Source organism: Bidens hawaiensis, unplaced genomic scaffold (genome assembly GCF_021521415.1).
Source record: "Bidens hawaiensis isolate Kalapana, Puna unplaced genomic scaffold, B.hawaiensis_p1.1 tig00015691_1, whole genome shotgun sequence".
Lineage (NCBI taxonomy): Eukaryota > Viridiplantae > Streptophyta > Magnoliopsida > Asterales > Asteraceae > Bidens > Bidens hawaiensis.
This window is the reverse complement of record NW_027505001.1, coordinates 47,543-61,316: the sequence shown is the minus strand read 5'-3', so window position 1 is coordinate 61,316 and position 13,774 is coordinate 47,543. Positions and strand designations below refer to the sequence as shown.

The 13,774-nt window shown below is 34.8% G+C and overlaps 2 protein-coding genes across 2 annotated transcripts; one reads left to right on the top strand and one right to left on the bottom strand.

Annotated features, from left to right (window-relative positions):
- Positions 1-207: 207 nt before the first annotated feature.
- LOC143609789 (uncharacterized) lies at positions 208-5,207 on the top strand. The gene is made up of 4 exons (XM_077084444.1): positions 208-792; positions 1,353-1,936; positions 4,106-4,621; positions 5,064-5,207. Exons 1-4 carry the CDS (start codon positions 531-533, stop codon positions 5,205-5,207), a joined length of 1,506 nt encoding a protein of 501 aa, XP_076940559.1. The 5' UTR covers positions 208-530.
- A 1,325-nt stretch (positions 5,208-6,532) lies between these two features.
- On the bottom strand, positions 6,533-12,999 carry LOC143609794 (uncharacterized). The gene is made up of 7 exons (XM_077084447.1): positions 12,743-12,999; positions 12,173-12,487; positions 10,895-11,103; positions 10,159-10,207; positions 9,972-10,061; positions 8,884-8,946; positions 6,533-8,254 (listed from the first exon to the last, which is right to left on the bottom strand). Exons 1-7 carry the CDS (start codon positions 12,908-12,910, stop codon positions 6,773-6,775), a joined length of 2,376 nt encoding a protein of 791 aa, XP_076940562.1. The 5' UTR covers positions 12,911-12,999; the 3' UTR covers positions 6,533-6,772.
- Between the last annotated feature and the right edge of the window lie 775 nt (positions 13,000-13,774).

Sequence of the window (13,774 nt, the reverse complement as noted above, 5' to 3'; positions counted from 1 at the left end):
TGTTGGGGTATATGTAAAAATGGTAAATGGTGAAAGGTTAAATAGAAAAAGGTTTTTTTTTCCTTTTTTAAACACACCCCCCGTCCCAAAAAAAAAAACAAAACAAAATAAAAAAAGGCGAATTCGTTTCTAATTTATGTATTTTGGGTTCACTTCTTTGATTGTTTAACTATTTTCAGTAACACTTAAAAACAGATGGCCAAAATAAAACTTGGGTACTAATAAAGATGAGACGTGCAAACTAAAAGAAAAAGAAACTTGCGTGAAGTTATTAAATTCGGATCAAAATACTTAGTTTAGTAAATATTAAATAAAGCTATTTTTTTTTCATATTTTCAACAAGCTTGGAAAAGATGAGTATAATCAATTTAAATCAGTTTGGCGCATTCTATAATCAGAAAAAGAGACAAGACAAAACAAAACAAAAACAAAACAAAAACCAAAAGGCCAAAATGATTTGCCGGAAAAGTAATGTCCGGCAGCTTTAACCATCACTCTTCCATTCCACCACATTCATTTATTCTATTCAAATGCCACTCAACTTTACACCGATGACGTCATCCCTTTTGATCTTCACCACCGCCGTCTTCTGCCTTTCAATCGCCGGAGTTGAACCGGCGTATTTGAAATCAACGCCGGAGTCTGATTATTCGGCCGTGGGTGATCCCGGAATGAAGAGAGATGGGCTGAGAGTGGCGTTCGAAGGATGGAACTTTTGTAATGAAGTCGGAGTTGAAGCTCCGGCCATGGGTAGTCCACGAGCGGCTGATTGTTTCGATCTTCTTTCCACCGGTAATTATTATTATTATTATTATTATAATTATTATTATGCAAATTATTTGGTTTAATATTTAATATTGTTAAATTGGTGTAATACGTTGATTTTTTTTTTTGTGAATTAGTTGGTTTTTGTTTTTAAAATAGTCAAATTAATGTAATTTGTTTCATTTTCTGGTTTGCAAATTAGAATAATTGAATTATTCTAATTTTTTCTTTATTTTTAAATTACTTGGTTTTTTTCAATATTTCATATAAAATATGGTCAAATTGATGTAATTTTCTTTATTAAATTCCTTGGGTTATCCTTATAAGTTATAACTTTTCTTTGTTTTCAGTTTAGTAAATTTTTTGTTTTATTTTCTTTATTCTTTCTAATAATGGTCAAATTAGTGTATTTTTTTTCTTCATGTTTTAGCAGTTTATTTTCATCACTAGATTTATCAAAATGATTTAACTTTGAAACAACTAACATTTTTTTAAATTTGTTTTTAATGACGACTCATACACTCATCTGCTTATAACTTTAAAATATATTTACCAATTTCTAACGATCATCAATTTTTTTTATATAGGTAAAGACAGCTACCGAATAAACCACAAAGTAACCGAACACGACAACCACCTCGGCATCGGGGACTCATTCCCGGGGCTAAACCCAAAATCCCTTCACGACCCCGACCTCTACGCAGCCGAAAAGGAACTCTACCTCGGCGATCTCTGCCAAGTGGGGTCCACAGGGACCCACCCATGGCAGTTTTGGATGATCATGCTTAAAAACGGCAACTACGACACCACCTCCGGCCTGTGCCCGGAAAACGGCAAAAAAGTGGCCCCATTTTCAATGCCGGGAAGGTTCCCGTGTTTCGGGGCCGGGTGTATGAACCAACCGGTGTTGGAACATCAACCAACAGCTATTGAATATGGTAAAGACAATGTTCCGGTTATGCGAGGCGGGTTTAACGGTAGCTATGATGGTTTGAATGCGTCGTATTATGAGGTGACGTGGAAGAAGAGAGTAGGAGTTGGTGGTTGGGAGTTTAACCATAAACTGAAAACATCAAAGTTGTATCCGTGGTTGATGTTGTATTTGAGGGCTGATGCCACTAAAGGCTTTTCCGGCGGCTATCATTATGACACAAGAGGCATGCTTCAAACGGTTTGTTTTTTTCTTTATTATACTTTAATTTTTGCTTTTTTAACTTTTTATTTTTTCTTTTGATTTTAGTTAAACAAAGTTGACTCTAGGAAAATTGAAAGATGATGTGATTTTGATTTTATCAAGTTATTAACTTTTATAATATGTAAATCCTTTAGCTTAGTTTTTAAGTACATTTTTTAATAAAGTTTTTTCTTGTTATAAATATCGAGCAAACAAGAAAATTAAGATTCCACCTGATGTTTGAGCAAGTCGAGTTTGACCCGTTTAACCTAACAAAGATTCGACTCAAGTTTGTCTTGTTTTTCAAGTTTGGTTTGTTAGAGTGTTTTTAAACTCGAAATTTGATTGAGCTCCTCGTTTATTATTTATATGTTTATTTCATTATGTATAATCTAATACATATTATTTAGTTATATTCACATTTATCTACATAATATTTATTAAGTTATTTTTATATTTATAATATATAAACAGTAGGCTCGTTTTGGTTCGACATCTAATATCATGTCAAGTTTGGTATATGAAGCTCGTAGTCGTTTTTTAAGGGAGCTTTTATTTGGCACGGGCTCATCAATAATATATATAAACGAAAACATAAAAATTCTACGTGTCGCGATGTGATCGCTCCCCCTTTTTTTAGAGTCACCAGATTTGCTTGATTTTTAAATTGAGGCTTCTCATGCATTTGACCCGAATTCATGGGTATGGGTCTTACCAAACCCAAATATTCCTTAAACGGGTTATAACATCTCATTAAATTAAAAATTATTCTTACCAATTTATTGATGTAAAAATCCTATAAAATAGAATATAATAAAAATTAATATCTTATTTATTTTAAAAAAGATATATATATTATTTAAATTAAAAAACCAATTTGATAGTAAAAAAAATAAACGGGTCTTGGGTCTCATCAAACCATAAGTATATTATTAACTTTCATAAATATTATTTATAATTAAAAAACCAATTTTATAGTAAAAAAATAAACGGGTCTTGGGTCTCATTAAAACCATATAACTTTTAAACCGTGTTATAATATCTCATTTATTTGTGAAACAATTTATTATCAAACCATAAGTATATTATTAACTTTTATACAATAAAAAAAATATAAATTCAAAAAATAATAAATATTAGAACAAACAATATAAAACAACCCCGTAATACGGGGGATAAAAACTAATTGAGGTATATTATATTCAAGTTTTTAGTGAGTCGGTCTCAAGTAGATTAGACAGTTTACACCTCTAATATATGCTGGGAAGATGTATATTTCACCTATGAAGAAGTTGGATGAAAAGATATTAAACTATCATTTTCACATTGGATCTATTGGATCTATTTTGACATGTTATCCAACCCTCATCGCTTGCCTGTTTGATGGCATTACAAGCAATCTATGATCAAATCTAACATGATTTTTTGTCATTTTCCCGTTTTAACTTTTGGGAGGTTATGTAGTGGTGGTTCTTGTGTAAGTCACCAAATAATTGAAGAACATGTTTTTTAGACCTTTTCAGCTTTTATCACATTAATCATTGATCATAACGTGCATTGGACCAGGACCATTGCCCCCACATCCCTCCGATGAATTTGTCGAATGTTCATATATCATTTATATCTTGTTGTTACCTTTTCTTCCCCGAAACAATCCACATTTCGTTTCAAATGATACACTAGTGAACTTTCTATAAAACAATAGACTTACGATGCTCCTGAGTCGAGAGTAGTTCATGTTAAGTTTGTGTTTGGTTGAACCTTGTTATCCAACCTTTCAGACCCAAATTCCGTAGTTCATACTATCGAGTTTGACGTTTCTTTTTCGTTTTTATTTTCTTTTCTTTAAAAAAAATCATTTAGATAGATAAATCACATTAACTAACCGTTTCGACTTTGTTTATTAGTATAGCTAGATAAAATATTTATTACGTTTGACACGATTCCTTCGTTTATGGTTTTGAATTTAATGTTTTCTAGTTTTTTGGAAAAAAATCGTTTGGTTACATATTCTTTTTATCATTTATTAGGTAAATCAGATGAACCAACTTAGCATTTTGATACAACAATAGGCAAATTTCAAAGTCTGTTGTTTGTTGAAAATCTGATTATTTATTACTGAAATTAACAATCTAAAGTTTCTTTATTTTGGTCTATAAAACACAGCTTCCCGAGTCCCCCAATTTCAAAGTGAAATTAACCTTAGATATCAAAAAAGGTGGTGGTCCCAAGAGCCAATTCTACCAAATAGACATGGGCAGTTGTTGGAAAAACAACGGTCAACCTTGTGACGGCGACGTGTTGACCGACATTACTAGATACAGCGAAATGATCATCAATCCCGAGATTCCAGCGTGGTGTGCCCCGTCAGCACTTGCTAACTGTCCACCGTACCATATTACTCCTAACGACACAAAGATATACAGAAATGACACTACAAGGTTCCCGTATGGGGCGTACCATTATTATTGCGCACCCGGGAATGCGGCCCATTTGGAGAAGCCATATAGCACGTGTGACCAGTATAGCAACCCGCAGGCCCAAGAACTTGTGCAACTATTGCCCCACCAGATATGGGCCGAATATGGGTACCCAACAAAGCAAGGAGATGGGTGGGTCGGGGATGCTCGGACTTGGGAGCTTGATGTTGGCGGGTTGTCTAGTAGACTTTACTTTTATCAGGTATGTTTTGCTATTATCGGGCTAAAATGGGTTCGGGTCATAATGGAAGGTTTTAGGCTTCGGGGGTTAGGTTGTCCACAATAGTGTTTTTTCTTTTTTTAAAGTTGGCCCAAAATAGTTAATGTGTCTGATATGATTACAAAAGTTATATTATTTGTGTTTTTTATTTATAAAAAAATGGTTTTTGAGGTTTTATGCATTAAAATTACACTTATGTTGGCTTCGGAGCCGTTCACTTTATGTTAATTCTTTTACATTAGCGTTGGGCTAACTAGACATGAAGATAATTCAGATTGACTCGTCATTTATAACGCATCGACTTTTTACATGTTTGGCATGTTTAGTTTACTATATCATGTTGGCATTTTGATATATAATATAAACATAACCTGGATCGACCTATGTATAAACAGATTGAAATTGACATGTTTGATTAATGCAGGATCCCGGGACTACAGCTGCAAAAAGGATATGGACGTCGCTCGATGTGGGAACTGAGATATTTGTAAGCAACAAAGATGAAGAGGCAGAATGGACTCTGAGCGATTTTGATGTTATCATCACGTCTAATACCTGTTGTGACTAACTTATTAACAAAACAAGTAATCTGTTCAACGATATTGTTGTGGAAGTTAATTAAATTTGATGATTGTGTGTTCTCATCATCTCATTTTTCCTTTTGCTCTTCCGGTTTTCATTTTCAAAATGTATTTAGTTAATTATAAAAAAAATGACGTGTTAGTTTTATTTCTAAAAGAAGAATAAGAGAAATCATGAACCTAGTTATTTTGTCTAAAGCGATACGGCTTTTTTAATTCGATTAATTACATAATTAAGAGGTAGGCGATACCATACTCCAAATGTGGTAAATATTGAATTATAGAGTGTCTTAGCTTAATAAAACCACTTAAAAAGTTAAAAACCTGTCACTTTGGACTATTTTCACTCAAAACTGATGATGTTCATAAAAACCGGTTTGTATCCATGCTATCTCAAAGTCCAGAAGCTATGCGAAAACATTCATTGGATCTCAGTTGTTCTTAACAGCCATAGCCATTCACTTTAAGTCTTCATGTAGCACCATTAGACCTTCAACAAGGAGGAAGTTCTCATATTCTTGCGGCTCTAATGAGTATTCTTGTTTATATTGCTATGGCTATAAACACATGTTCTTGTTCCTGCTATCATAACTTCCCCTTTTCCTTCACTCTTTCGGGACCAATACATAAATGGGTTCTTACCTACGTTACCTTAGTTAACGGGGTTTCGGGGGATAGCGCCCAACAATTTTAGTTTTTCTTCTTTATATTTTTTATTTTGTATGTATAACACCATTTAATATTTTGATTTTGTTTGATGATAGATATTTGGTGCCCTGAGACATATTGGTCGGGCAGTTTATTTACATACTAAATGGCAGTCTTCATTTGTCTCCTGGAAAGGCGCTGTTTATCTTTGTGCAGAACACGTTACCTCAAACATGTATGGTTTTGTTTATACGCGTTTATTAGTGATAAATCTATCTAATGATTACAATGATGATATATTGGTGTTTGCAGCTACCTTGAACGATTCGGTCTATGAATCATTTAAGGATGAAGATGGGTTCTTGTACATGTATTATAGTAGTGAGAACACCGTTGGTAACATGGATGGGTTCTTTGCATCTGGTCAATGTAATTAAAATGATTTAAACTGACATTGTAAGTAAATTGTATATTCTGTTCTATTGGCTTATGTTATAAGTTCATATCCATATCATCTACCTTTACTGATATTGTAAGCATATTGCATTCACAAAATGATTTAAACAAATGAATCAGTACATGTGTCGTAATTTTATTTATATTACTTACTATATAGTGTAGCATAAAATTACGTTATCAACATTAATGATTCGGTTTACTGCTTATACAACTTGTAACAAACAGGTAAAACTTTAACTTTTATTCACCAAAAATAAACTTTATAGTCCAGTCCACCACCCTATGCAATTTCCTTCTCATATCAAACAAACAAACAAAAAACACCAAAAATGAAAATCAAGAACCAACTTGGTCTATCAACACTTGTTTGCTGTTGTCATATCAACACAACATAAACCTTTCTTTATCTTGTATCACTCATGCCACAAAATATTAAGCATCCACTCTATGGTCTCTTTTGGTCTTTCCCAATAAGTCTATGACCCCCACCGTTACGCCACACGCCACGCACCGGTACCCCATCGTTACTCTCCCGGTCCTCGTTCCCACCTGATCCTTCCTCATCAGGCCCGCCATTTGCAAGACCAAGTGAAGCCAAAGAACCGTTACCTAACCGAGCCCTAAGAAACTTTGACGTCTTCTTTATCTGTTTACTTTTCCCCTCTCCGTCACCACCAACACCACTGCCACCACCGCCTTCACTCTTTGGCGGCTTTATAATAAGCTGACCGCCAGGAGATGTCCGATCATCAACCTCCACCTTCAACTTTCCTTTACCGGCGGCCCGATACCCGTCCTTCGACAGTGTCTCCACACCCTCGTCTTGCGGCAGTCGGTAGTTCGATTGCAATTCCCGAACCGTACTTAATATACTATCTGCTAACTTATTACTTGAACTATTATTATTATTAACAATGCCTTTCCCTTTACTTTTCTTATCATTTCCTTTCGAGCCACTCAAGGCCCGGTTCGCATTATAAACAGTGATTAATTCTTTTTCTTTTTCTTTATCAGGTAAAAGCCGGGCCAAATCAAGAACAAGATGAGATAACCCGAATTGTTCCACATATACCAAATACGTTTCAGCATCAATAAGCCCTTGTCGATATTGGGCCGATACGTCTTTAAAATGATTATATTTTTCAGGATCATCACCCAAACCCATGCGTATCTTTTCGACCATGGACTTGTTCGCAGCGTATACTTCCTCCACACTTTTTGCATTCGGCACGTTTTCAGGCGCTTTACGTGTGGAAACCAACGTAGAAACAGGAGGAAAGTCGGATACTGAGCCTGTATCAACTAGATTCGGTGCTGACGTGGAATAGCTCATTTTGGTAGAAGAGGCTAGAACCGGGAAGTCAGTTGACTTCCGTTGACCAGATATAACCAACGATGCAGCGTTTACGGTGGTTGCGGTGTTCACGGGTCTAGAAGCAGAACTTGACGAAGGTTGATTATTATTATAACGGGTTGCTGCAGGCCAAGCATGAGCGGTGCTGACCACATTGACTTGGTTTTTTCGACGGAGATTTTCCGCCATGCTGTTCTTGGGTGGCGCGTTGGGTTTTTGGGCACTGCTGGCGGGCCCTGTAGAAAGTGGCGGGAAAGCCACTTCTTGAAGCGGGGTGTTTCTGGATCTATGTGAAACCGCCATAAGATACCGGGAAGGTGGATCAGAATCTGTGGCCAGTGATTCAAAGGGTTGAATTAACGGGTCAATTTCGTTTGAATTGCTAACATGTTCAGGCCCAGTTGAAGATGAAGATTCTGGAACTCGGGAATTTGAAACGGGTCCTTGCAGGCTGGCTTCGATTGCTCGGGATAACTCAGATTCGGATATGGATATATCACGTTGAAATGTGTTTCGTCTTCCATGTCGGTTATCTTGTTCGTTGTGTCGGCGGTATGTGAAGCTAGTTGGTAACTATTTAGTAAAAATGAAAAAAATATTTAAAATACAAGATAAAAAAAATAGGTGGGTGGTCCATAAAAAAGTTAAGATACTTGGGTGGCCCAATCGAGTCAATTTTATGTGTTTAAATGCCCATTAGGTACTTTATATGCATCTCATAAAACGCGCTAAGCTTTTATAAGATTTGAATGTAGCACGTACAATGTCAAGCTGGAGCCAAATACGATCAAAGATTGATTACTCAACATGAGTGAAATGGACCCGGAAACAGCCTCGATAGCTGGTCAACGCATGCCAAACGTTGATCAACGCCCAGCCCAGCGTTGACCAATACTCAACGAGCAATGACCGCCGCACGGGGCTGTTCCAAGATCCACTTCATGTATGTTTGGTCGCCAAACTTCGATCGCATTCTGGTCGAGTTCAACCTCGTACTTGTTACATTCACTTTAATCAAAAGTAGCCCATTCAATGCAATTAATTACACTTTACGAGCATTTCAAACATACAAATTTGACTCGCTCATGGTCTCCACATAAATCTTCCATAAATAAAATACAAAAATGTGTATGTGTGTCAACCCAATCCGAACAGGTTTTAATTGTTACCAACCCATATGAGAATATAACAAAAGGTCAAACCTGAAGAGCAGCATTGCGCTTTGATCTTGACATACGTCCCCCGTGTTCCTGAGCATTGTGCACCTGCATTAAAAGAAAAAAAAAACATGGTTACGATATTATAACCTAAAATGGTAATTTTTTATTTCTCCCATTTTTAAATGAGATGTGTATAGTGCCACGTATTTTAGGCATGTTGTTGGTTCAACGTTTTTAAAAACTAAACTGTGAAATGGATGATAAACTATAAATACATGCTAGAATTATTTTGGTAATGAAATTTTCATCTATTCCAAAGATCACTAAGATTTCAATATTGGGAAAGTATGAACATATTGAGATCTTTTTAATAATGTAATTTGTTAAAAATTACATGAATAAAATATTTAGAAAATGATGATGGAATATAGAACATGGGTGTATACAGTGAGTTTTTCCTACTGCTTCATAGAATCATAACAGGTGTGCATATGATTCAATTAGAGAGAAACAGGCCTGTAAACGAAGAGAACCTCTAGTGAACTGTTTGGTAGGAAATTCATTTATGTGATTCGTTCGTTGATTTATGTTTATGAGCATTCATTTACGTTTGTACATCTTAATTCATTTATGTTTGTTAGGTTACGATTGCTAAGTTCATTCTTTTACGTCCGTTTATATTCATTACCATTTAGTTTTAGTTTGAATAACTTTTTAGGCAACACACTGTTCACGTTTACTTTTAATTGGTTTTTTCCTCAGTCATGTCTGTTTATCTACATCAATTATGTTCATTCGTTGTCGTTGGTGAACGTTCGTTTATACTTTTAACGAACGACCAAACACAAACACATCCATTTCCTTAGCAAACGGATACAAACAAGAAACGTATGTTCGTTTAATTGTGTGTGTTCGATCATCTGTTTGTGTAAAGTTAAATGAACAAACATGAACATGCTCTGCTGTGTTCGTTTACAGGCCCAGAGAGAAATTATAAAGATGACATAATCTAACTGAATTGATTTACAATTGATAGAGATGAGTGAAACGGGTCAAATTATATCATTATTTTGTTTCACTGCGAATAAAAATAAAGATTAATATTTTATTTATTTTTATACATAAGTTACCTTGATTTCAGCTTCAGACGGGAAAACAACAAACTTCTTAATTAGACAAGCCTCATCTTCACACAAAAAATGCTCTTGGCGAAAATGCATCTGTAAAATGGTAGCTTTATTGATTAAATGAAGATATAAAAAAAATAGAGATATCAACCATGTAATACATGGTCTTTGGCTTAAACAAACAACTTACCTCCAAATCATCATAATCCTTGTAATACTCGTATTTACCAGGATTTTGTCTGTGCGGTTCAAAAAGTGATAAGTTTAAATACTCGTATTAGACCTACTAGCTTGCACATAAAAGGATAGGCCTTTAAACGAACAAAACATTCAGTGAACTGTTCGTGAACAGTTGATTTGGTAGTTCGTTCAGTTAAACGAATGATCGTGAACACATGTCTCGTTCTTTCACTTATGTTCAACGTTGTTCTAAACTCGTTTATGTCCATTTGTAAAATGTAAACGTTCGTTCATTTACATTCATTTATTTTATCTGTGTTCATTCATTTATATATTCAATAGACTTCTAGGCCCATAACAATTTAGTCTAGTTTTATGAAATTAAAATATCATCCCTTCGATTTATTTTTTTAGCCAAACAAACTGACATTCACGTTCACTTTTAAATGGCAATCGTTCAATTATGTTCATTCAAGTCCATTCACCTATGTTCAGTTATACTTGTTCGTTTACGTTCGTGAACCTTCGTTTATACTGGTAACAAGCAAACGTAACCGAACAAGAACACTTACATTTTTACGAAAAAACACGAACAAGAACACTCTGTTAATTTAATTGTTCCTGTTCGATTGTTTGTTCAATGAAAGTTGAACGACCGAACGAACATGAACTTGCATCATTCGTGTTCATTCTGTTAGTTTACAGGCCTGTAAAAGGATGTCTTAAAGAACACAAAGCTATTTTACCTTTGGCATATATGACACTTAAAATGCTCAGTATTCATATGTGTGTAAAGCTCGTTATCACCATAAAACGGTGACCTATGAAATTCACATAAAGGATGCCCTTGAAAACCACCTCTTTCACTTTTGGTTCCATCAACTTCAGAGTCACCTGTGCTTATATGCTGCTTTAATTGTGCTTTTGAATACAACTTTTGCTCACAAATAAATACCTGGTTTGTAATGTACACAATAATCATGTAAGAAAAAGATGATGATCGCGGGTAAAGCAATAAGCCAATAACTTTATAAAATAAAGACTCAACAAATGAAAAGCGCATGAAGTAATATTTGGAAGCCTTTATTTCCTGGATAAGCTCAAAAATATCCATTTCCTCTATAACTTATCATTTAAGCAATGGCTCCTAATTTAGTACATCAAATCTATATGATTCTGCTAAATCGTACTTGTTGGTACTATAACTCATTTGCAACTAGAAATGTCAATCATGTCGGAGTGACGGGTTAACGAGTTGATTTATATAACTTGAACACCACCTATATTTTTATTTGTGTCAACAGTTGGCGTGTTAATTTATACAACCAAAACACGACCTATATTTTTATTTGTGTCAAAAGTTGGCGTGTTAATTTATACAACCAAAACACGACCTATATTTTTATTTGTGTCAAAAAAATAACTCTAAACATGTAACCCTAGCACAACCCGTTTAACAAATTTATCTAAACATGTCAACAGGTTGTCAGGTAACATGGTTATCGGAATAACAAACTGTAAGCAAATTAATTAAACGAGTCATAAACGGGTTAGTGGGTCAACCCGTGTATTAGACAAGTCAACACAAGTATACCATGTATCCTACACTAAAAGTGCTTAGTTGAGGATATCCAATCTCACTTCTTCATGTGATTTAATGATACTCTTAATTAATTCTTAAAAAGTCAATTACAAACATAAGAGATTAAATATGACTTCCTTCACAATTGCTTCAAGTTGAAATCGACAATACCAATAATGTCCGTAATACGAGAATTTGAAAATAATTTTAATACTTCACCAAGATTTGTTAAGGAAGCGTATAGGTGCTTTCAAGAAAACGTGTGCTACCTTATTCATCTCTCTCTCTATTGTTTCATTGGTTACTACTATTATTTTCTCACTATTTAGCGTTATCCGTAGTTTACTGATATTTTCTTTAGTACTTTACCACAATTTATATGTTAGCCAATTTCCGTAGATAAAGCAAATAAAAAATATATATTTAAGGATTTAAAGGCAACCTTTCTCCCTTCCAAACACAAGCTGCACATGAACAAACTATGCTGATGAAACAGATGCCCCTTAAGCTGCACAATGTCACGAAACCTAGCTTTCCTCTTAGACTTATTATTATTATTACCACTTGAATTATCCTCCATCTTATCACACACACTACAAGACAACCTGCACATGGCTTTAATCATCTTGTACTGATCCAAATCGTCAAAGTACGACTGTGTGTCTTCATGATACCAATACGATCCAAATCGACCTTCTTTGTTTTCCAACGGAAATACCGAGAAATCACTAATCGTCTTCGTATAGTCCCCTAAAGCCTGCAAAAACAGCCCAATCGTATCAGTCAGTCATCAATTTCCCTAAAGATGTTAAACGAGTTGTGGGTTTGCCCCAAAATTCGACACAACCCGAACCCAGACCCAAAATTTTGACACGAACTCAGACCCGAAACTTTGACACGAACCCAGACCCGGAAAATTGACCCAAACCCGAAAGTTTGACACAAACCCAGACCCGAACACGAAAATCATGTAGAACCGATGAAGAATATAGATGAGGGTTTAGAATAAAACCTTGGTAACGAAGATGATGGGAGAGTCTGATTTGCAGATACAGCAGCGGCGATCAGCGCATATGAATCTGAGACGAGCAACGCAGGTGGAACAGACTTCTTTGTGTCCACAGCTTCCGTAAGCAACCCACTCGAGGCTCTCTGCACACACGGCACAAGTATCGTCCATCGTTAATGAGTGTGTGAGCTTGATTGATTGATTTATCGGATTGAATCGATGAAGACAATTGAGGATTTGCGGCAGCTAGGGTTCGTGAAAGGGAAGAAGGGGATTTGGGTATTTTGACAACTTATTATTATAAGCGTTGAGGGCAAGATCGACCAAAATATAATAATAATAATAATAATAATAATAATAATGATCAAATAAGAAGTTTGGTTTTACTAATAAGGTTATGAAGGAGGTATTTTAGCCTACTAATTTAATATTGAAACCCACTTAATTTAAACTCACTTAATTAAAACTCATTTAAATTTTCACTCATCTCCTACAACTACCACCGCCACCACCTTGCCGGAAAAGTCTTCGGAAATTTCGCCGGAAAATAAAACACTATGAAAAACACAATGAAAAAGACACAATGGAAAAAACACTATAAAAATAAAAACACAATGACAAAAACACAATGAAAACACAATTAAATAACACAATGTAAAAAACACAATGCAAAAACACTATGAAAAAATAAAACACAATTTTGTAAAACACAATTATGATAAAACACACATTGTAAAAACCCACGAATTTTTATTTTTTTTTTATAAAGCAATATGGTACTCATATAAAAGATAAAAGAACACTCGTTTTTATGGTGAAATTGTTTTGAAAAAAAAATATCGTATAAAAAAGTTATGAACATTTTAAAATGATAAGGGAATTTGATATGTGCATTGCATGTGGAGAGAGAAAGTCAACAAATATGTTATCCCTATTATGTCATTACCCTTGTTTTACACTTGATTATCTCTCTAATCTAATCTCAACCATTCAATTCTCAAATGAATGAACAAGATTTTTTTATATCTTCCTAGA